Source organism: Sus scrofa, chromosome 8 (genome assembly GCF_000003025.6).
Source record: "Sus scrofa isolate TJ Tabasco breed Duroc chromosome 8, Sscrofa11.1, whole genome shotgun sequence".
NCBI classification, from domain to species: domain Eukaryota; kingdom Metazoa; phylum Chordata; class Mammalia; order Artiodactyla; family Suidae; genus Sus; species Sus scrofa.
The window spans coordinates 4,610,538-4,630,687 of record NC_010450.4 but is presented as its reverse complement, the minus strand read 5'-3'; the positions used below and the strand labels follow the sequence as shown (position 1 = coordinate 4,630,687).

At 54.9% G+C, this 20,150-nt stretch overlaps 2 protein-coding genes across 9 annotated transcripts in view; both read right to left on the bottom strand.

Moving 5' to 3' along the window:
• C8H4orf50 (chromosome 8 C4orf50 homolog) overlaps positions 1-16,709 on the bottom strand; it is a 66,322-nt gene extending 49,613 nt beyond the window's left edge. Inside the window, exons 1-3 of one of the 3 annotated variants that reach the window (XM_021100975.1) lie at positions 14,948-16,709; positions 10,299-10,700; positions 6,015-6,153 (exon numbers count right to left, since the gene is read on the bottom strand). In XM_021100975.1, the coding sequence (XP_020956634.1) occupies positions 6,015-6,153; positions 10,299-10,588 (429 nt within the window). In that variant the 5' untranslated portion in view covers positions 10,589-10,700; positions 14,948-16,709. The remainder of the gene's footprint in view (positions 1-6,014; positions 6,154-10,298; positions 10,701-14,947) is intronic. The other 2 variants (XM_021100974.1, XM_013978516.2) reach the window with 2 other exon arrangements.
• The window catches only part of JAKMIP1 (janus kinase and microtubule interacting protein 1), a 141,135-nt gene continuing 137,686 nt past the window's right edge, over positions 16,702-20,150 (bottom strand). For 5 of the 6 annotated variants that reach the window (XM_021100977.1, XM_021100982.1, XM_021100978.1 and 2 more), the window contains 2 exons: positions 18,484-18,528; positions 16,702-17,339 (listed from right to left, as the gene is read on the bottom strand). In XM_021100977.1, the coding sequence (XP_020956636.1) occupies positions 17,310-17,339; positions 18,484-18,528 (75 nt within the window). In that variant the 3' untranslated portion in view covers positions 16,702-17,309. Of the gene's footprint in view, positions 17,340-18,483; positions 18,560-20,150 lie in introns of all 6 variants that reach the window. The other variant, XM_021100981.1, reaches the window with a different exon arrangement.

The window sequence follows — 20,150 nt, the reverse complement described above, 5'->3', positions numbered from 1 at the left end:
AGGTTTCCAGGCTAGGGGGTCTAATCAGAGCTGTAGCTGCCAGCCTACATCAGGCCACAGCAATGTGGCTCCGAGCCACATCGGTGACCTACACCACAGCTCACTGCAATGCCAGATCCTTAACCCACTGAGCGAGGCCAGGGATCGAAACCACAACTTCATGGTCCCTAGTCAGATTCATTAACCACTGAGCCACGATGGGAACTCCTGATTTTTTTTTTTTTTTTTTTTTTTTTAACGAGCAATCTTCTTTGGGTTAACGTGGCTTCCTGATTTTTCCCCTTAAATGCAAATTAACCCAATGGGATTTTTTTTTTTTTTTTTTTTTTTTGGTCTCTTTTAGAGCTGTACCTGCAGCATATGGAAGTTCCCAGGCTAGGGGTCCAATCGAAGCTGCAGCTGCCAGCCAACATCACAGCCACAGCAACGCTGGATCCTTAACCCACTGAGCGAGGCCAGGGATGGAACCCTCATCCTCATGGATACTAGTAGGGTTCATTACTGCTGACCCACGATGGGAACTCTTTTTTTTTTTTTTTTTTTTTTTTGCCTAGTGGGATCTTGATCTCTCTGAGGAAGCAGAGTTAACTCTCTCCTTACAGGGAAACAGCCTGATGCAGAAGAAACAGAACCCTCTGGACTCACAATACATTTGGATCAATTTCCACTTCTGTCCCTTCCAAGCTGTGACAACAGGTCAGCGCACTGCCTCTCTGAGCCTCAGCCTCCTCCTCTGCGGGAGCCGGGGTATGAATATCACCAGCTTCACAGTTTTACAAGCATTAAATGAAACGCCTTTGAAAACACAGGGCACCAAGCCCATGGCAGGAGTGCATTAAATGTAAATTTTTCCTCTTCCATCAGGAAGCTGATAGCTTAAGTGTCCAGCCTGCCCTCTCCTCCGAGAGCTTAAGAAACTTGCTCAGGGTCACACAGCAAAGAAGTAGCAGAACCAGAAAAGGACACAGCCCTGCATGCCTTACACAGCGCAGGGCTGGGGGCTTCCTGCGCGCTGCTGCGGGGGGGGCAGGGCTACAGAGCCCAACTGACCCGGACCTGCCCTCCAGGGGCTCACAGTCTAAAGAAGGACACAAGAAGACCCTGCCAGCGGCAACGGTCAACACCCTCGGAGCTGTGGGCAAGGAGAGGGTGACTGCTTTCCCCGGGCGGGGGTGGATCCCAAGCCATCACAGGAAGTAATACTTACTACTGCACATGGAGAAGCGCACCCAGCATAGGGCCTGGCACAGGCAGGGACCAGGTAAGTGGTAGGTAGATGAACAGACAGGAGGGAGCAGATGATGAGGGCTGAAGGGTAGCTGGCTGGCTGGCTGCCTGGAGAGCGGCAGGAAGGAGAGATGGACAAGCAGATGGTACAGTGAATGAGATGACGGAAGGTGGGTAGACAAGCGGGTGGACAGGTGGATGGGGGAGGAGCAGCAGGGATGGCGATGGGGTGGCTGGGCTGATGAACGGGGGAGCGAAGTTGTGTGGGCGAATGGGTGACACCAGGTGGGTGAGTGGACAGAATGAAGGAGGGATGGACCAGCTGCTGGGTGGAGGGATAGATGAAGAGGAAGCCTGGGAAACGAAGGAGTCCGTACCTTGACCAAGTGGCTGGATGAGACAGAGAAAAGCAGAAAATCACCCGTGTCCTGGCTTGCGGCCACTTACCAGGCTACAGTGACCCGCAGGGGCCGTGCTGAGCGCTGTCTCCGTGGGGGCCTGGGCTCCCAGCTCCTGGCGCAGGCTCCTGTTTTGCTGGGCGAGCTCCTCTACCTGGCCCTGCAGGCCGATCTCCGACAGCTTCAGCCCGTAGAGGCAGCAGCGCAGCTCCTCCAGCTGCCCGCGGAGCCGCCGCTCGACGGCGCGCTGCTCCCGCAGCCTGCGTGCGGCCAGGTCCCGCTCGCGCTCGCCGCGTTCGGCCCTCGCCCGCAGCGCGCGCAGCTCCGCGGCCTCCTCCGGGGCGCCCTGGGGACTGGCCGGGGCCGGGGGTCGGAGGCCGCCCAGGGCCGGGGCGTCCAGCTCTGCCAGCAGGAGACCCGCGGCGCGGCAGAGGCGCCGCACGTCCAGCTCCAGCCGCTGCACCTGCGCCCGCAGGACGCGCTCCTGCTCGCGCACCAGGCGCAGCTGGCGCCGCTGGATCCGCCGGCCGCGCTCCAGGGCCGCCGCCTGCCGCCCCAGCGCCTCGTCCTTGCGCCGCAACCGCTCCCGCAGCCGCCGCAGCCGCCACCGCTGCCGCCGGGCCGCGCGCTCCTTCTCCCGAACCTACAGGTTGGCGGTGGAGGCGGGCGTCAGGAAGGCGGCCCGGGGACACGGTCGCTCGCACTGAGAATCTTTATTTGAAACCGATATTTTGTCGTTCGGCGTGCTCTTTCTTTCTTTCTTTTTTCTTTTTTCTTTTTGCATTAGTTTGTGCATTAAAACATTGCTTCAGAATCTATTTATCTTATCTCGATGATTGTTTTTTGGCGAGGAGGCAGTGCCTCGCTCACCTGCCCCTGGGGCGGGGCGGGGGGAGGGGGTCCTGCCCACTCCAGAGCTAGTCCTTGAATGGAAACTGTGCCGCGGGCAGGATGGCAGGCACACGCGGAGGGCCGCACCACTGGTTCCAACACTGAGTACCCCCACCAGTGTGTAAAAAGCTGCCACTTGGAACCCTGAGTGTCCCCACTTCCATGCCAGAACCTGCCAGACCTCCCCGTCTCCCAGTGCCTAAAGGGTTAACGCCTGGTCCAGTAAGGGTCAGCTGACCATGACCTCCAGGATCCAAGCAGCTGTTCTTAACTGTGAATACGAGCCCCCCACCCCCCACCCCCCAACCCGTGGAGCTACTCAGAAATGACCTGCATGAGGTTACCTGGCTCAAGGTCGCTGAGCCTCCAGGGAGTTGAATTTCTTTTTCTGCTCTGGCCCCTGCCTGTCCAGGGAACACAGCTCCTCGTTCTGAAACCTTGCCCCCCCTTCCCATGAGCTGCGGGCGGGACCAGGGTGAACCAGGCACTGCAAAAACAGGCGTCCTTGCCTAATTTTCAGAATTAATGTATGCCAATGCGTGGAAGCGCCTTCACGTTAAACTCTCGCTCGACCGCTAGTGTCAGTCACCGCTACTCAGTCACCGCCATGGCCACAAGAGCTTGCAGAAGACAACAAGCATGCAAGAGCAAATGTGAAAGAGGAAACTTGAGACAGCTCGGCAGTCTTTGAGAGCATGTTTTGGGGGGAATTGGGGCAGATAAAATTAGAGTTAGATTCCCTGCAAGGAAAATTGCTTGGGGTCTGCCCGATGGCGTGACCCTTCTAATTCACGATGCTCAGAGCGCCTTGCTCCATCTGCTCCATCTGCCTGGATGGGTTTGCCTTTATCGCCTTTGGGAACCCCCAGAGGTCACCACAGAAACGAGGTGTCTTTGTATGCAAATGATTAGTGCGCATATTGACAGCAACAGGGCAGAGTGACATTTAGCACATTTCAGGTACAAAGGGCAGAGTTCATGCACTCCTGCAAAATGTGCTCTGATGTGCAGATAGCTCTCGCTAGAGATTGAGGGTCAGAGGGTCTGGGCTGGGCTGGAGCTGGGTCAAGTGGTCTCCGAGGGGCCCTGAGGCCCCCCCCCCACTATTCTGAACTTCTGCCCCTCATCTGGATATGCCGTTTTGTGACAGGAGGTCCCTAGGAGCATCCAAATTACAGGAGAACGGGGTGGGGGGGGGGTGCCATGCAGTTGCAGGTCCTGCAGCGCTCCGAGCTTGCTCACAGTATTTCCCCTGCTTGTTGCCCTCGTGCTCTGCTCATCACACTGTAACCTCTGGTGACTGCAGGGCTGTGTCTCCTTACCTGGGAAATCTTACATGTCTATAAGGCACGACTCAAAAAAAGGATTTTCCACGGAGAGACTACATTCTTTTTCTTTTGGCTGCACTTGTGACATGTGGAAGTTTCAGGGCCAGAGATCAAACTGGAGCCACAGCAGTGACCCCAAGCCCCTGCAGTGACAACACTGGGTCCTTAACCCTCTGAGCCACCAGGGAACTCTAGTGATTACATTCTTGATGGTGGAATCTCACATAACACTATTATATCTCGGGTTAAAAGCTGTACTTGAGGAGTGCCCGCTGTGGCTCAGCAGGTTAAGAACCCGACGAGTATCCATGAGAATGCAGGTCTGATCCCTGGCCTCACTCAGTGGGTTAGGGATCCGGTGTTGCTGCAAGCTGCAGTGTAGGTCTCAGACGTGGCTCGGATCTGGTGTTGCTGTGGCTATGGTGTTGGCCAGCGGCTGCAGCTCCAATTCAACCCCTAGCCTGGTAACATCTATATGCCCAAGGTGTGCCCCCCCAGAAAAAAGGGAAAAAAAAAAGAAAATGACAGGTCTACTTGGACATGGATGACGTGCTGCGAACCAAGGAGGCAAATAAACTTTCCGCACCGGAAATTCGATGTAAATCGGAAAAACGACACTCGCCTGTCTCCCTGGCATCTCACAGACGAATTTCAGATGAACTGACCTTATCTTTCCATGCTTCGATTTCAGCGACCAGCTAATCCAGTGTTTTTCGCACTTTTTGGACCGTTTCCCACGGCAAGACGCACATTTCACAAACAGGCCCTGTGATACGCATGCGCGCACGGATAACCGAAACCGAAATTTCACGAAACAGCACTGCCCTTCCGAAACAGGATGACCTTTCCTAGCTCCTAGTCAATTCCAATTTTAAAGGCTGCCTGTGAGTTACAGAATTGATTTCACAACCCACAGACAGGCGTCAACCTGCAGTTGGACCATGGCTGTCCAAATGCACTGTAAGTAGCAATTTACTGACACAGCAAGATCCCTCTCGTGATCATTGGGTCCTGCGGCATGCGGGCAGCCGCCCGCCAAACCCTGCCCTCCAGCCTTCATCAGCTTCCCTCATCTCCCCCCTGGAATATTTCAATAAAGACTAATAATTACGAAAGCAGCTAGTGTTATTTAAATGCCCCCTGTTATGAGTGTTTTGCAGGCAGTAATTCCCTCAACCCACACAAGCTAATCTAATGGGTATGATATCATTCCCATTTCACAGATGAGGAAACTGAGGCTCAGAGAGGTTAAGTCGCTTGGCCTAGGTCACACAGCTCATGAGCAGCAGAGCCAGGGGTCAGCTCTAGGCAGCCTCCTCCAGAATGTACACTTTTAACCATGTACCTCCTTTTCAGCAGTGCTCTAACTTGTCCCCCGCCACTGCCATCTCTCTGTCCCATGCAGTTCAAGGGATAACCCCAAACCCTGACTTTGAGCCTCTCCCGCTAAGGTCCCCTGAAGTCCTGCTCCCTCTTGCCTCCAGAATTCAGTTCATGCTACGGCCCTGGCGATCGGTCCTCCCTGGCACTGTCGAGTCTCCCTCGGCCCTGGTCCAGCTATGCTTAGCCACACCTCCACACGTTGCCATGCTCTCCCCATCCTGGCACGCCCTTCCCGCAAGGCCCAGCTCACATGGCCCAGTTCTCTGTAGCCCCCCCGCCCTCAAGCACGGGCATAGGGTGGCTCCATGTCTCTCATGGCCCAGCATCTGGTTTGGGAGTTACTTCTTTCCCATCCGTGTCCCTGCTTGTGTGCCAGCTCCTGAGGGCAGAGACCCCGCACCCGTCACCTCCTTGTCCTTTAATCAGAGCTGGCTCCCCTGATGTCAGGCACCAAGTCCACAGAAATGAACCCCTGGCCAGAGCTCCCAGTGCGTGCACAGCTCCTCCTCCCACCCCCTGAGGCTGCCCAGGCAGGTGGCCCATTTTACAGATGGGGCAGCTGAGGCCCAGGGAGGCCACGTGACCTTGCCCAGGTCCAGCGGCCCCTGCCTGCTGTTAGAATTAGGGCCCTCCTACCCCATCTGGGTGAGCTCCCCCAGGCGCCACCCCCACCCCCACCCCCGCCCACTGCTTCTGCTCAACAGCAGCTGCTGCCACCTGCAAACACCTGGGGGGGCCCTGCTGGGGCAAGAAGCAGGAAATGGGAAGAAGGCAAAGGGACTCGTACCTGGCTGGCGAGCTCCCCCTGCAACACCTCCAGCTTCTCCTGGGCCCAGAGAGAGGCACTTCTCTCCTGGAACACACGGGTGCTCAGCTGGTCAACTTTCTGGAGGAGTTTTCTCTCCGACAGCTCCAGCTCCTGAATCCTGCAGCAGTGAAGCAGGAAGATGCTTACTTGGGATGCAGAAAATATGGCCTCAAGTTTTTGCAAACCCCGGGATCAGTCTTTTTTTTTTTCCTTCTCTTCTTTGGCCAATTTGACATTCTGACAAAATGACATCTTGTAAAATATCCATACCTATCATTTTCAAGATGATCTAAAATACTGCAGAGACCTCTTTTGAATAATAAGGCACCAGGACTCTTAAGAGCGTTCTTCTCTCTAAACCAGTAATCCTGAGTTAGGGCCATACCAGCTCAGAAGGGCTGGGCCTGAACCAAACATCTGCATTGTCCCAATCAATCCTCCCATTACCAGCCTGCAGCTGGGTTCCCTTTCTCCTCCGTCACATGGGAGGAAACTTCAGATCAGAGAAGCCGGGCAACTTGCCTGAGGTCACACAGCATTATAAGGTTCAGGGTGCGTGACTCCCAAACGCACCCTTTAACCCTGGGCTCTGCTGCCTCCCATCTGAGTTAACCTCTTGCAAATCTCATCTAAGGAAATGTCTGAAATGCAGGAAAAGTTTTCTCCAATTAAAAAAAAAAAATGAATCTCAGAATTCCTTACAAAAGTGAGAGGTTGGAAATGGCCTAAGAGTTAGGGCTGGCTAAGCCACCTGAAGTCTTTTGTATTATCTCGGGGACATGTTGAACTTGAGTCACAGGCAAGGTCATGCCCAGGCTGGAACCCTGACGGCAGCTGTTTAGAAAGAGAAGCACGCGTGATCAGAGGGAATGTCAGCCTAGCGGTCCCACCGGGAGAGGAGGAACCACACAGACTCACTGTGTCTCCTGCCTGTGCCCAGAATCCAAGTCCCCTTAATGTGCCAGTCTTACTTCTATAACAGAGCACTGTAAGCCCCCTGGGAAGTGCGTTCTCAGCCTCCGAAGACAAGCTCTGCCCATCCTCACTGCTTTACCCAGCTCATCCGGGTCAGACTCTGCTTCCCTGGGTAAGGACCCGGCTCTGCCTCCTGGCTCTGCCACTTACCAGCCATGAGGCTTTAACTGGGCTCCTTTGCCACCATGGCCCTCGGTATCTTCACCTGTAAAAGAGGCACTTGCGCCTTGCTCAGAGGGAGGGTTATCGTGAAGATTAAATAAAACGATGCGGTACTGACAATAATAAGGCTAAGAGGCCCCTCACCTGCTCTAGTTTTGAGGCCCAGGGAGCAGGTGGGGTCTCTAAAGTGACAGAAGGGAGGGTGCCCTCTGGTGTGGATTAACATCAAGTTCCTTCCAAACTGAACCAGAGCAGTGGCCCCAGGTTAATCAGAGACCTGGCAGAGCACCTTCTGATGGATTCTAAGATGTGGCGACATCTGAATGGGAAAAGAAAAGCCTCCCTGTTTAGTTTTTGAGACTCAGACAATATTTAATTCTGGTGTTATCCCTATACTTAAACTAAACAGAAAATGACTGATCTCCCTGAATAACAGCTCCCCAAATAGATCCACGCCCTGCTCCCCGGAACCTAGGAAGTTACCTTAAAATGCACAGGAGACTGTAGCTGTGACTGAGTTGAAGATCTTGCGGCGGAGAGATTATCCTGGATTATCTGTGGGCCTAATGGCCATTACGATTACTCTTCTGAGAGGGAGGCAGAGGGAGAGTTGACCCAGAAGGTGAGGCCACGTGACCGCGGAAGCAAGATGCTCCCCTGCTGGCCTGAAGATGGGGAGAGGCCAGGAGCCAAGGGATGAGGCTACAGATGCTGGAAAAGGCAGAAGCCGATTCCTCCTGCAGCCTCTAGAGGGAGCCCGGCCCTTCGGACCCTGCGGCCAGAGCCCAGTGAGGCTGCTTTGGGACCCCTGTCTCCACGGAGCTGAAAGACAGCGGATCCGCGTTGTTTGAAGGCCCCACATTTTCAGTAATTTGTTGTAGCAGCCATAGGAATCATGTACACTCACAAATAGGAACTAGACCGTGAAGTACCATTAATGACAAGTTAAAAACAATATTGCTACAAAGAGAGACATGAAACAAGAAGACTCCCCCAGGGAGCATCCACCAGGCTGAATCAGTGCCTCACGGCTGCAGGTACCACGGGGCAGGCTGGGTTCGAGTCACAGCACCCCTCGTGGTTCGAGTCACAGCGCCCCTCGTGTGTGACCGTGGAGAAGATGCTGAAGGCAGCGCCTCAATTTTCCGCATCCAGAAATGGAGAGTAACCCCATTACTTGGGTTTCAGTGCTATTTTAAGGATTAAGTCTGTTACTACCTGTGGAGCCTGTAAACAGTGCCTGGCCCAGAGCAAGCACTCAGCAAGTATGCAGCTCTCATTAATTTTGTTGCATTTAGATTGGAAATGAATTTGCAACAGTGATAGTGTTATAAGGTGGGAGTTGGGTTCTCTTGCTCAAATTTCTAACAAAGCAGGTGCATTAGTTTTGCAGTCTATACTTTTAAATATTAACTATTTAATTGAAGCGGAATCCAATGTACATTATGAACCATTTACCATTCCCCAGCCAGACCAAGCCCACGGTAAAATTAGCCTGAAATCTATATTCACAACCACGCACTCAGCCCCTGGCTTCAGCTCTTGGTGACCCTGAGTCATGTATTTCATCGTCTGAGCCTCTGTTTTCTCATCTGGAAAAGGGCTTCGTATCACTCTGTGGGTCCCGGGGTCCAGAGAGCCATGATGGAAGCGTGTATGGCAGGGCCCGTGCCAGGCCCCACACCACAGGCTCTTGATAAACCCTGACTCCTTTTTCCCCCCAACCCCTGCCACAGATCCAGGCTCCCCACCTGGAGCCCCACTTCTGCAGGAAGAACTTCAGAGAACTGAGGACACAGCCCACATTTGCCAACCACAGCCAGGTCCCGGATACCCCTCCAGGATGGCCTCACCCCAGGCTCCAGGCACAGAGGCCCCTCCTCTCCATCACTCACGGGGCCCCCAGGTTGGCTGCCTCTCTCCCACAAGGAGGGGTCTCCTCTGGCAGGGGTCTCCCACCCACCTGTCTGAGGCCTGGGGAGCTTCTGGTTTGCACCGTCATGTACAACCATGTGTGGGTTATATTACTATCGCTCCAGAGCTGGGGCCCTTCCTTCCCCAGCTCTCAACCCTAACACTTATATTTGGGGCTCAATGCCATCCTCCAAGTTCATATGTGGAAGTCCTAACCCCAGGATCTCAGAAGGTGGCTGTGTTTGGAGAGAGCGTCTTTAAAGAGGTAGCTCAGTTAAAATGAGGGCTTTACAATGGACTCCAATCCAACACAGCCATTGTCCTTACAAGTCCTTAGGACAAAGACACGAGCAGAAGGAAGCCCCCAGGAAGACACGAGAAGGCAAACGTGGCCGTGCCAAGGAAAGAGGCCTCAGGAAGAACCAACCCTGCCCACAGGCGGATCTTGGACTTCCCGCCTCCAGGAGCACGAGAAAATAAAGACCTATTGTTTAAGCACCACACACCCGCCTCCCCCAGGCTGTGGTGCCTTGTTATGGGTCCTGAGCGGTCCTGTTTCTCCTTTGATATATGTATTCAAGTTCCCACCTCATTCTACTAGTATTAAAAAAAGCACAGGCTCTGGAGAAAGATCTGGATACAAATGCCCAAGCTCTGGGCCATGTCGGTTCCATCAGGAAGAGAGAGCCCAGGCCAGGAGGCTCAGCAGTGAGAACCCAACACAGAGACTCTGCTACGAAGATGACGGAGGAACTGAAAGGCAGACAGAGGTGACCGGCCACAGGCTTAGCAACTGCTGGGAGCCACTTCCGCCCCTGTGGCTGGAGGACCACCGAGGAGTGGGCCCACAGAGGAAGCCACAAGCATGAATGAATGGCAGCCTCGGTCAGAGACGTCCCCCAGAGAGAAGACAGGGGACAATGCCCCTGCTTCTCCCTTCCTCCTCCCTTTGGCGCCTCCCAGTGGCTGGACCCCGATGGAAGCCAGGGAGCAAGGGAGCCCGGGAAACAGGCTCAGCCCCTGTGATGCGGCGCAGAGGATGGAAAGACAGAGAAGGCGCTGAGAGCCAGGGCCTGCGGTGGGCAGGTCACGGAACGCGGGTTTGCTCGCATCCCTGGCCGGAGAAGCAGTTGGACACCCCGTTCTAACACAGCCAGGATGCCCCCGGGATGCACTGCCCACACAAAGAAGAGGTCCGGCGGGTGTACTTACCTGCTCCTCCGCCCGGACTCCGACATCACGTGTTTGTCCACAGCTGCCAGCAGCGTCTGCTCCGAGGATTCCAGCTGCTTCCTGCGTGTCCTCGTGTCCACTCCTGGGCTTCGGGCCGCTTCCTCTGGAAGACGTCCCGGCTCCTTCCCAGCATCCTCTGCATCCTGGAAGATCCAGGCCGCGTCCATCTTCACGTCCACGTTCACGACATCAAACCCACCGCCGCCGCCGGGGGCTCTGACAACGTAGCTGAAGCGTTTTTCAGTCCGTCCTTTGGCGGCTGGCTCCATCCTGTACGGAGTTCGCCAGCCAAGACTTAATCAAATGCAGCGAATTTGCAACATCGACTTTCTGGAGGTTTCGAGGTGGCGGCCGTGCCTTCAGATTGGGCAGGAAAATAGCCTTGGAGGAGGGCAAGGACAGGTGCATTATTAACGGGTTTCACTTGCGCAAACGTCATACAATATGAATGAAACCCTCTCGCTTTACCAGCCAGCCATGCCAGCGCTCACCCAGGGCAGAAGAGTCACTTGGAACGAGCAACTGAATAATGTACAAAGAAGGAAAATAAGATTTCTAGGCAGGACCATCAGAGTGTCATAAATTCTCAGTAGCGACACTTGAGTTTTCACCTGGTAATAATTCACGTTCTAAATGGTCCCTGAGTGCAGCAAACATCTCTCTCAGGCTCGGCGTTCACTGGGGCGCAGGGAAGAGGGGTGAGCCCTGTGTCCGGTCACTTCACCTTGCCTGGTCCCACTCTCCTGGAAACCCTAGGAGCTGGGTCTTATCATGCCCACATTATAGATGATGAAATGGACACTCTGGAAGGCCGAGAGCTTGTCCAGGTCCCACAGATGGAAAGTGGCAGAGTCAGGATGCAAATCCGGTCCTGACCCCCAAACTGGAGGGATGAGAGATGCACCAAGACCCTGAACCTGAGAAAACGTGTCCTGGGGTCGGGGCAGGGGGAGCCTGAGCCTGGGGACACAGCTGAGGAATGACCCATCGCAGCTGGCGGAGCTGGGCGGAAGCCTCCTCTAGGTGGAGGGGGCCTCGGGACCAACGCCCCAAGACAGAGTCAGGACAGGTGAAAGGAATGGGTTCAGCTCGCCAGGTGGATACACTGAAGGCAGAGACGAGGACCTGGGACAGAAGGCAACTTGGGGCCTTGATGGCTTGTGCTCTACATCTCTGCATGAGAAGTGGGAGGGGGGCGTCCCTGGAGGGTTTCCGAGCCAGAGAGGGGCCTGGCTGGATCTCACTTTGAGGATGCAGCCCTGTGGGGCTGCAGGAGGAGAGAACAGAGGCAGCTGGCCACGGAAGGATGCAATGAAATAGGCCCGGGGCAGAGCGGTGCAGGGAGAAATAGACATTTAAAATAACAGGCTTGGAGTTCCCGTCGTGGCGCAGTGGTTAACGAATCCGACTAGGAACCATGAGGTTGCGGGTTCGGTCCCTGCCCTTGCTCAGTGGGTTAACGATCCGGCGTTGCCGTGAGCTGTGGTGTAGGTTGCAGACGCGGCTCGGATCCCACGTTGCTGTGGCTCTGGCGTAGGCCAGTGGCTACAGCTCCGATTCGACCCCTAGCCTGGGAACCTCCATATGCCGCGGGAGGGGCCCAAGAAATAGCAACAACAACAACAAAAGACAAAAGACAAAATAAATAAATAAATAAATAAATAAAATAACAGGCTTGATTCTCCCCGTTAAAAATGACGGAGGAGCCTCCCCCAGCCCTTGTCTTAGAACACAGACTTTGGAAAACTTTGTGTTCTCTCTTCAGCTCGTAGAAATACATGTCAATCCACTTAAAAGCGAAATAAACCTGTTGCGTTTTCAGACCCAGGAATGTTTTTCCGAGGGTCCTGGGAACCATCTCATGGGCCTGTAAATATCGGAGGAAAAGGAAAGCCCCTCGCCCAGTGGCTGTGGGAGAAGCCTAACCTCATGGTCCCCTGGCTCCAAGGTGCAAAACTACCTTTTGTCACAAAGCCAGAAGGAATTCAATTTTCTTTTATATATAACAAATGAGCAGACACAGAGGGCCCATCCGATGGCCAGGTGGATTTAGGGTGATTTATGTGTCATAAGCGGTGCTGTCAAGTTCTCTTACTTGAGAACAAATGATTGTCTATCCTAAGGCTGCGTCCGAATGGGCTCTATCCCCTTGGCTAAAAAGGGGCGATATTCCTTTCTGTCTTTGCAAATCTCTTAGCAGATGGCCTGTCAGGCACATCAAAGTCTGGTTTCACGCTCATTTGATAATAAAAGTGTTTTCTTTCTTGTCTATCTTAGTGGAGATGTTGTCTGGTTGGGAGAAGATGGGGTGGAAAGTATCTTTCCCCAGCAGCGGCGGGTGGTTCGGGGCCTTGGGGTAGACGGGGAACAATCAGAGGCGGCAGAGTGGGTTATCGACCAAGAGGGGGCGCCATGGAGCAACTCAGCGCTCAGGCGGTTCTTGGGTGGAATCCTGGACAAATCACTTAAATTCTCGTAAAAGGTAGGGTGGGCAGTAACAACTGTACCTGCGCAAGGAGCTGCTAAGTCATACACAAAGGGCTGTAGGCAAAGAATGCTGCACGGGGCCGGGCACACAGGCAGAGTGCAGTGTGCAGGATGCTGGGTGGTGGGCAGAGGCAACACCGGGCAGTTCCAGATCACCTGCCTGGGCTGTGTCCAGCTCTGCCTCTTATGTGCCAAGATCTTAGGCGATTAACTCAGCCCCTTGCAAAAGGAGACAAATAGCAGTCCCCTCCCTGCTGTTGGCAGATTGTTGGCAGCTCTCAAGTGCCAGGTCCGGTGTCTGGCACCGTGAGCCCTGGAGACATGAGCCACAAGGAGCGCCCGAGAACAGGAAGACGGCTGGAGGGCTGTCTGCAGTAGAGTGACCACCTGGAAATCACCTGCCAGGCCTGCAAGGAGGAAGGAAGTGGGGATTCTAGCCTGTTCTTAGGGGGACAGCCCAGGGGAAGGCTCAGCCTCCCTTCGCCCTCCAGGACAGGTAACAGGCGTTTGCACCGCAGGGCTGCTGCCTGGGGAGTGTCTTCAGACACCTTTTGATAAGTATCTAAGACTGTGGGATTCATTGCAAGGAACCCTCTGAGTCGGAGGGAGAAGGGCAGGAGCGTGGCCTGGCATCGGATTGTTACCCTGGTGGGCTTCTCAGGGCTGGAGACCTGGGATAAGGGGACAGAGGGCCAGGGGGCTGTTGGAAGGACCGCACCCTGCACCCCTGGCAGCCTCGGTGAGTCCCCAAAGGGACATGGGGTCCCCACTTCAGATAGGACTCGCAGCCCCGGAGAGGGGGTGGGGAGGGGGTTTGAGGGCAGGTGGGGGGGAGACGGGGGGTCTGGAGACCGCAGCTGTGCCCCCAAGCTGGAATTGCCAAGGGTTCTTAGACCACCTGGGGGGAGCACCCCAAATTGGCTGGTTGGGACCCTCAGCTTGGCAGGCCTCTAGCAGGTTCTGGTTAAATGTGAGAAAAGAGAAGCAGACATACATTTCTGATCGGGGAGCATCGGGCGGGATTTCTGCTCATCACAAGCTGGTTCTGGAAGGCGAGGGGAGAGCAGGAGCTCGGGGCCTGGGGCTCAACTGCGGACGTGAGGATGGAGGAGGGAGGCAGGGGCGGCGGACGGAAAGGGAATGATGACTGAGCCAAGAAAAGTGCTGAGGGGCCGCTAAACCCAGAGGGCAGCTCTCCAGGTGCCCAGAGCCAGGGACCCAGGCTGCACGGTGCCCCTGCGCCCCCGCCTAGCCCCAGCCCGTGGGCCCTGCGCGCCTGGTCAGCGGGTGTCAGCTCAGACACAAGCCCCTGTTGCATTTCACCCAAGTGAGTCCAACCCAGCACGTGCAGAGGCGGGAAAACGGCCACGCGCCCGGGCTTTTCCCATTTTAGAACTGGAAGGCCCAACCGGGGCGAAGAGGATGGCTGGTCCCCCGCAGGGCTGGTGGCTCTCCAGGCCAACGCAGCTGCCAGATGGCAGTGACAGGGCACAGTCTGCCCTCTGGACCCCTCTGCCCTTCTCTGCCTCACTGGTTGCCCCTGTCTGCAGGACTGAGAGGGGAGGGGAAGGGGGGACGGGAAGGGGGGACAGTGAGGGGAGGGGAGGTGGGAGGGGGGAGGTGTGAGGTGTGGGGAAGGGGGGAGAGGGGAGAGGGAGGTGTGGGAGTGAAGGGGGAGGGGGAGGGGAGGGAGAGGAGTGGGGGGGGAGGTGTGGGAGGGGGAGGGGAGGGAGGGGTCAGGTAGAGGTTTTGGGGAGGGGAGGGAGGGGGTGTAGGAGGTGTAGTGGGGAGGCAGAGGTTGTGGGGGTGCGAGGTATGGGGGAGAGGGAGGGGGAGTGAGGTTGGGGAGGGGAGAGAGCACATGGAGGCAGCATAGAGTGCAGCCCCGTGTCAGGAACCTGACCTGGGCTCTCCAGCCCCCAGATCTGCAAGGAGCGTGGTGGCAAAGGACGGACCCAGCCCTTCTCTCTAGGTGAGAAAATGGCTTGGCTTCAGCTGGGTCTGCAGCCCTTGGCCCTGGAAACCACGCCTACACAGAAGGGCCCCTGTGTTGCTAGGCAATGACCACCGCAGCAGCCTGAGCGGTGGGGCTCACCTGGGCACAGGGGGCCGTGGGTGACAAATGAGACATGCGAACGCACCTGGTGGGCGCCAGAGCTCTGAGGCCCCCTGAGTACAGTGGCTTTTGTGACTGGGCTTGTCCAGGGCAGGAACCTTGGAAGCCATACCTGGAACTGTCACAAGACTTGCTGGCTCTCTTTGGGGAGCTGGAGCTTCTAAGCTGAGCAGGTCCTGTGCATCCTGTGTGAGCATCCCTCCCTCACACCTGAACTATCTCCTGGGGGCCAAAGAGAAAGGTCCCTGGTCCCCTGTGGGCTGTATGGTCTCCCTTGAGGACGACTCCCACAAAGGTGTGTTGGATGCTGGCTGCTCCTCTCCTGCCTAGTGGTACCCAACGAAGACCACTGGTGAGCTGCTATCACCCCCATTCCACAGATGAAGAAATTAAGACTCAGAGCATCAAGTACTTTGTCAGTGTCCACTGCTGGGGAGTGGTTGGTTTGGGAATGAGTCTGACTTCAAAGCCACTGCCATTTGCATCCTGTTGTCTGGGTGAAGGAGCCAAGACAGAAGCATGGGGCAGGCTGGCAGGGGGCCCACACTCCTGCATCAGGGACAGGGTGGGCACTGTGCTGTGGACCAGCTTCCCAGAGACCCTTGCGTGCCCTCCAAACTTCTGCTGCTAAGTTAGCAAAGCAAGGCTTCTCTGTGCTTCTTTGGCCTCAGAGAAAGCAGATGTGCTTTTCATGGTCACACACTGTGTGTTTCCACATGGCCATTGCTGCCTGGAGTGCTCAGATGCCTGCATTTTTCAAGCAGAGACATCAGACATTCGCTTTGGGTCACCAGACGTGGGAAGGTCATGGGGGCTGGTGTGGGGGTGCTTTGGGTTTAGATGTCAAAAGAAAATGGTCACTTCTCAGCTGTCTTGGGCGTATGTTTGCTTAGAGCCCTCTAATGCTTTGGTTCAGTTTGAACATCCCTCCCTATCAGGCTGGTGGCTGGGTGCCCCTTCTGTGCTGAGTGTCGTGTCCTTCTCCATCCTTGGACTTGTCCTTCTGAGAACTTTCAGCACCTCTGTTGGAGTCCTTCTTCCCATGATTCCTTCTGTGGCTTAAATTGCTGTCGTTTTAGTTTTGTCCGCAGGTTATTCTCACTAGAAATTGCAGGATTGCTCTTGTAGCCCAACAGGCACAGGGCAGTGCCTCTTCCCATGGCTGGGATCAAACCATCCTTGCCTTTGGCTGCTTTTTCCAACACAGATGTGGCTAGCCTTTTTCCTTCTTCACTGTATTCTATTTCACTTGATCTATTTTGATTCCAAAGGCCTTCCTTCCAAAAGTTTGGGAAGAGGACGGTCATATGAGCAGGTGGGTGCCTTCTCCTGGACATGTTCCCCCACTCACCGGCTCATCCTAGCATAACAACAGCGACAACAGCCAAAAGTAACTTCTCTTCTCTGGGCTTCCCTCCTGGGCTTGGCTCCCATCAGCTGATGTCCTGTTCTCCTTGGCTGCCCCACCCCACCCGTTCTCCTGGGAGGCTTGGTTCAGAGGCGGAGCACCTGAGATCGGGAAGTGCCGCCTTCTTGTCTGAGGTTTTCAGAGAGCAGACCTGGTTTCAGACCCCTGCAGGAGGAGCACCCGCAGGTGCACCACAACTTGGCGTTTCTTCCTCACCAGCCCCTTGCAAATTACACCCAAAATGGGACACAGCCCGAGCGTGGGGTAGTCAGGGACCACGTCCACCTCTCAGCCCTCCTTCTACGGCGGCCTCAGGTGCAATCAAGGTTCTGGAGCTTTCACTGTGTCACACCCACAAGAGTGATGGAGCCCGTGGCGTCCCCCTTGTAAATCTGAGGTCCTGGGGTCCACCATCCACGGGCTCCAGCCCTCTCTCCTGCCGCCAGCTGCTGAATCCAGCTGCACACGGATCTGGAGGGGTTTGCTGAGTGGGGCTTGACTCTGGGTTCAGATCACAGGGACATGTGCAAGTCACTCTGGCGGACAGACTCTGGGATGCACAGGACACAGTTCATGGAGACATATGTACACAGTGTCGAGCCAGACACACGCACCGCGGCCAGGGGAGGCAGGCCGTGCAGGGATGAGGATGCAGGCCTGTCCCCAGACAGTGCAGTGGCTCTCCAATCACTCGGTTTCTAGTAATTGCACTTAGTTTCCTGGTATTCAGGTCTCTGCCCCTCGGGCTCTTGAAGGTGCCACAGTGGGGACTCCGACGTGGCCCTGAGCTTGACAAATTCCCCATTGTCCCTGCAGATCTCCCAAGCTCAGCCTAGGCAGGACCCAGCCATACATCCTAAATGCCTCCCCTTTGAACTGTTGTCAAGTATCCGCAAATTCTGGTTTCAGTCTCTGGGCTTGGAATAGCTTGTTTTGCCGTTGAATTTTGGTTTGAGTGGGATTGGGGTTGCCATAGGAGTCAGTGTATTCCGTAAGCTCTTTTTCTATCCTGGACAAGGGAAAAAAAAAAAAAATTGAAAAGACAAGAGAACCAAGGATTAAAATGACTGGAGAACTCCCTGGCTTATCTGCCCTCACTGGTCCCCACTGCTGCCCTGACTCTCTGGCTGGACAATCCGGGGAAAGAGGAAGCAGGGTTAAGGCAGCCTATTCCCTAGAACCCACTCCCTGACCCCCCATTGGGACCCCCACTCCCCCTCTGGTGAGCCCTGGTAAGTCCTTTCTTTGCTGCCCAAGCCCTGAATGATCAGCGACCATGTGCCCAGCGCTGCCCTAGGACTGGGGCACAGAGGCTGCAAGGAAAGGCTCCTGGGTGCAGGGCTGGGGCTCAGGGCGTCCACAAGAACCTCAGGCAGGTGGGATGCAGCGTCAGAGCTTAGTCTGGGGGCTACAGCCCACCCACCCCACCCCCACCCCAGGGCACACAGGACCTCACTCGGACTGGGTTCAGGGTCAGAACTCTAGAGGCCCTGACACAGCCCCATCCATGGTGAGCAGTCAGAAGAGGGAGAAAGGGGAGGCCTGGGAGCCAAAGCGGGAGCTCAGGGTGAGGCACGCAGGGCCCAGTGAACAGAGCGGAACCAGCTGCCCAGACGGCATTGAAACCAGGCATGGGGTCAAAGGCAGGAGGAAGGGGAGCGGCCAGGCTCTTTCCACCGGCTTCTGGGGCATTTGGGATGCAGCTCATGGACTTGCGGGTCAGCCTCCTGCACCTGCAGACCCCTGACCCCAGAAGCCCACTCTGGTCTGGACCAGACAGGGAATTTCCTGACCCACGGGCAATAGAGAGCACACCAAAACCCGAAGCCAAAAGGGAAAAGCCTTTGGGGAAAGAAAACCACAACCCCCTTTTCAAGAGACAATAAAACGGGGGGACATCCAGGTTGTCGTGGTCCCACCTTATTCCCAGAGAGCTCCCCCATCTGCCTCCCCGTGGGGGAACTCACCAGCCACCCCTGGGAGCCCCGGCCCAGGGAGCCTGACCCTGAGAGATCTGTCACAAGGTCACCTTCCAGGGCATCTCGCCTCTCAAGGAATGTTACAGTCAGAGCTGGGGAGGGCATGGGAAGGGGGGAGGCTCTCCTTTTTAGAAACGTCACCACTTTTATCAGTGAAAATGAAAGGATACCAACCCGAGGTCTTGGCTCAGTGACGTCATCAAGGCCACAGAATGAATGCTAGTGAGAAAAACAAAAAAAGGAACAAAAACTATAAAACAAGACCAAAAGAAAATGAGGGGAGAAAAGAAAAGAAAAGAAAAGAAAAAAAGATGTAAGCGATGTAGTTTGGAACTCCACGGCAGCATTTCACCCGGACCACGGCCCTGGGGTTGGGTTTGGAAAGACGGGAGGTAAGGGGGCTTTTGGAGGTGCTCCCCCCGCCACCCAGTGAGAAGCCCACCACGTGGAAAACCACGCTCAGGCTGGGGGGTCTTGACACGGTCCCCCCAAATCCAATTATTTCAAACGGGGGAGATACACATCGTGGACCAGGACTCATGGGCCCCGAGGTGTGGTTTTCTTGCAGAACGTGAGCAGACAGCGTATTTAGGGGAAGGTCCCTAAACAGTCACGGCTGATGGTCCCACCAAAAGTGGGCATGACCCGCGCGCACGCAAGGATCCAGAAAGATGCCACCCACGTCACAGGTCACCCAGTCCAACCTGTGGACAAGCGGACCCCTCCCTACACCATCCCCGCCAGCACCCACTCTCCCAAAACAGTCACTCTGTACAATCTTTTTTTTGGTCATGGAATCGGCCTATTTTAAAAAGAAAAAAAAAGAGCAGGAAAAAAAAAAAAATGGCCTTAAAGGAATGAGAAATTATACAGGTCCGTTTCAAAGAACAGTTTCGTAGCTTATTTATCACTTATTTTGTTTCAAAGGATTTGCTGCTGAGTAGGTGAAATAGGTCTGAATATGATCTGGGGCTTTTGAAAATAATTCATTATTTTTTTTCCAACGTGAGAGTTGTGAGTTAAGTTTTATTTGGAGAGAAATGAGGAGGCAGCATTTCAGAGAGTTCTGAGAAACTGCTCCATAAAAGGGGGATTTGGGGGGGGGGGTCAAATGCATAATTTTTTTTTTCTTTTATGACCACAGCCAAGACACATGGAAGTTGCCGGGTCAGGAACTGAATCTGAGCCTCAGCGCAGCTGTGACAATGCCAGCTCTTTAACCCACTTCACCAGGCCAGGGATCAAACCTGCACCTCCACAGCAACCCAAGCTGCTGCAGGAGGATTCTTAACCCATGGCACCACAGCAGGAACTCCCGAGCACACATTTTTGCAGAAGCTTACTTCTAGTCGAGAGGAGCAGACATCTCCATGAAGAATTTGAGTGCTTTTCTAGATATGAGGAGATGCACAAATTGAGCTCGTAAAATCTCCTGAAAATATGTATCTAAAGGCCTATTCTGCCTGTTTTTCTCGGAGCATGAATGCCTCCCTCCTGGCCTCCACCCTGAACTCCTTTCAGGGGTGTCAACGGTCAGCATCTACAGCGGCTCATGATTTCATCCTTGCAGAGGCGGATGACAAGTGCCCACGTTTAGTTGCCAAAGGCAAGAGCTCCCCTAAGTTAATGAAAATGTAAAAATCCAAACAGCCCCCACATTTTCAGAAAATGTTTAGAACTGTTGGAAGTTAGAGCTAGAAGGGGCATTTAGAATCACCTAGCTCTTCACTGTCTCCGTGGGGAAACTGAGGCTCGGGGAGGTGGAGTTGGGGGGGGTCCTTGCCAAGACCACGTGGGGGTGCTGGCAAGGAAAGAATTCTCGACCACTGACAGTGGTGGCT